Genomic DNA, 2,926 nt, shown 5'->3' with positions numbered 1-2,926 from the left:
AGCCTCTCCTACATCTACCCCTACCTCTTGCTCTGTCACTTCTCTTCCTTCTACCCCTGCCCCTTGTCCGAGTGAGGCCCCAGCCTCTGCTAAGATGAGAGCCAGTGGACAGGCATCATTGGATGGGCAACTGGCTAGTCTAAGTAGCATAGACAGCACCCAGACCGTGCTGTCCAAAACAGAGGAAATGCATAATGTATCACGAGCAAGCGTCCAGGGACCCTCCAGAGAAAGGAAGATACCACAAGTAAAGGCATCAGGACTTAGCAAAATACCTGTAGTTGGAGGGGGCAAAGCAGGCAAACTCCCTGTCCGGGACGGTCAACATGCTGATGATGAAGCAAACAGGGATCCGCCTACTCCTGTGCTAGAGGAAGAGAGGCCCCATTTCAACTCACATGATTCAGGGAGCAAATATAAAATCAGTGATGTTGGGGCTAATGTGCCCACCTCAAAACACACCCAGGAGGAGAGTCAGCAGCCTCCACAGCCGAAAGTCCTCACCAGTTTACCGCGTGACTCAAAGATCCCCGTGAAGCATGGTGCACAGTCTCACACTGCCTCCCAAATCCCTCAAGCTAAAGAACCCCTTCGCACCAAGATACCAGTGTCCAAGGTTCCTGTCCGCAGGGTTGGTAATAAACCTGGAGCTGCAGGTGGCAGCACCCAGATAAGAAAGTAAACAACGGACTGAATCAATCAACTATACAGATTATGGCTTTGACTGCAACTTCTTATCCAATATAACTACATGGCCACCCTTTTTTAATTCATATTTCTATACTGTAACTCTTGGCTTGTGTCTCTGTCATCTCTTGGCTTCACTACACCATAAGCAACAGTAACAGAGTCAAGGAGGCTGACAGCACTCAAGCACAAAACATCGCCACAGGGAGCCAAAGCAACAAGCCTGGCTCTTTGGTGCTGAGCCAACTGGACACGCACTCAGGAAAGGTTCAGGGTCACACCTGAACACACAGCAGCATCTGTAACTATGGATAAGCAAGATTAAACGTCTTCTGGGAACACAGTCACACACACAACACGGGCGAGTGCCTTTTTAAAGGGTGCTTTTCCTACAGACTCAGAATTTGTTCAGTCTTTTCTACAGTGCTTTTAACTTTTGTTACTCCCACTTTTTGTAGGAACCGTCAAATCTTTTTGTCTTTCTTTCCAGCAAGTCCTTTGATAATAACCAGTCCCTTTACGTTTTATTTATGTCAGGAGAAGAACCGCAGGAGCTCTACAGATAAATGCAACAACCAAATTTACATTCCACACCTATGTCCGGACATATGTAGCAGAAAACGTGCCATTAATTAATGCACAAGATATTGAACTGTACAGCGACTGTGTGTCCGCCTGCTCATACGTAACATGATCAGATCTCACTGTGAACTATGGGAGAGATTGTAACCCTTCCAGTAAAATGGACAGTGGACAGCAGCCATTATGAATGGCACTGTGGACGTTTGAGCGACATAGAGAAGATGCTGCTGAGATGAGATCTCCAGCTCGTACACTGGCACATTCTTATCCTTACCCCCACTTATACTCAGATGAGAACAATATCTCTGTGTATAGTCTCATCTATGTTGTTCTGTTTCCTATTTAATCAATAAAACATAATGAGTACTTTGCAACATGACATCTGTTTGAGTTGTGAATTATATCCTGTTTTACGTATTGTGGCAGATTGCAGACAGATAAGACGTGAGCGCACATAAAAGGATTTCCTGGCTCTGTATTAAGCATGTGGAAGGAAATCACATAACTGTCAAGAACTGTGAAAAGCTAAAGATTAGAGAGAAATGACAAACATTTTTATATTTTCACAGACAAATCCCCACAGTTGCTCACCATCTTACAACAGCCGGGGCTCAGAGTGTGTTCACAGGAACATGATTCCAACATCATCCACACACCAAGCTCACTGACCTGAATAACAAGCACATTAATGTCAGCAGAGCCCGGCCAATCAGCTTCAAGGGAAAACGCTTAACATGCATACCTTATTATCAGGAAAAGGGTTTGGGAATGTGTGCCATTGCTATTCTTAGTGTACCCAATGGATCTGCTGAATAATGCCCCTCTGACTGGAGTGGATCATTTGATTTGGACATTTAGTAGCAGTTTGACATCATTGCAGAAAATGCAAAATGAAGGTTATTTGAACACAAAAGGCTGGAGTGAACTATAAAGACTGTCTAGAATGTCGCAAAAAGGTAGAAAATACGGGAGGGGTAAAAAAATGTTGAAAAGCAACTCTAGTGGTGAGAATAAAACCTCAGGTTAAGGATGGGAAGCTGATCTGAGTCATGGGGTGATGTTTACAGAAGTCTGGTGTTAGGAATAAGGAGTGAAGGACAAAGGGTGATTTTTTTTTACAAATAAAAGCATTGTGCAGGTGACACAAAAAGACCTCTGTTTACTTTAGGAAGCCAGAGGCTGCAAGCTGAGAAGAGAGGACCATCATTAGCCCAGGAAAAACACGAGGATTTCACCACATTAAAGTGCTGACACAGACTTACAGAGGGTAAAACATCTGCCTGAGAAAAGAACAGTTTCCCCCTGAGGCTCAGACACAACACAGGCTTGCCTCTTGGTAACACCTGTGATTTAGGATTAAAACTTTTAAAAATGGACTAAAGCAGCATGTAGACTTAAAATCACGTCGGTTAGAGCAGTAAGCTGGCTCACGTTGTGCCATAGTTTGATGTATTACATTATGCTCTCCATTACAGGAATCTGCTGGTATGAATATGATTCCTGCAGATTTAAAGAGGAAACCAAAACAGGCATCTTCACTGAATGCTGCCTTTTGTAAACATCCATTCACATGATTTCCCAGCAACATGGGTTTCATGCTTAAAGTGTATGTGCTGGTGACAACAGCCTTGAGTGAAGTGCAACCAAGGAACATGTT

At 44.0% G+C, this 2,926-nt stretch overlaps 1 protein-coding gene across 1 annotated transcript; it reads left to right on the top strand.

Moving 5' to 3' along the window:
• The first annotated feature begins 6 nt into the window (after positions 1–6).
• On the top strand, positions 7–2,556 carry LOC119884752 (APC membrane recruitment protein 2-like). The gene has a single exon (XM_038695072.1). It carries the CDS (start codon positions 95–97, stop codon positions 680–682), a length of 588 nt encoding a protein of 195 aa, XP_038551000.1. The 5' UTR covers positions 7–94; the 3' UTR covers positions 683–2,556.
• The last annotated feature ends 370 nt before the right edge of the window (positions 2,557–2,926 follow it).

This window comes from Micropterus salmoides, unplaced genomic scaffold (assembly GCF_014851395.1).
Source record: "Micropterus salmoides isolate LMB-PRFRI ecotype aquatic unplaced genomic scaffold, ASM1485139v1 Ms_hic_scaffold_3648, whole genome shotgun sequence".
In the NCBI taxonomy this organism is placed as follows: domain Eukaryota; kingdom Metazoa; phylum Chordata; class Actinopteri; order Centrarchiformes; family Centrarchidae; genus Micropterus; species Micropterus salmoides.
Note: the sequence above shows the minus strand (reverse complement) of the source record. Positions and strands in the feature narration are given on the sequence as shown.

Coding starts and splice junctions, on each gene's coding strand:
- LOC119884752 (XM_038695072.1), top strand. CDS start 95: ATGAGAGCCAGTGGACAGGCATCATTGGATGGGCAACTGGCTAGTCTA.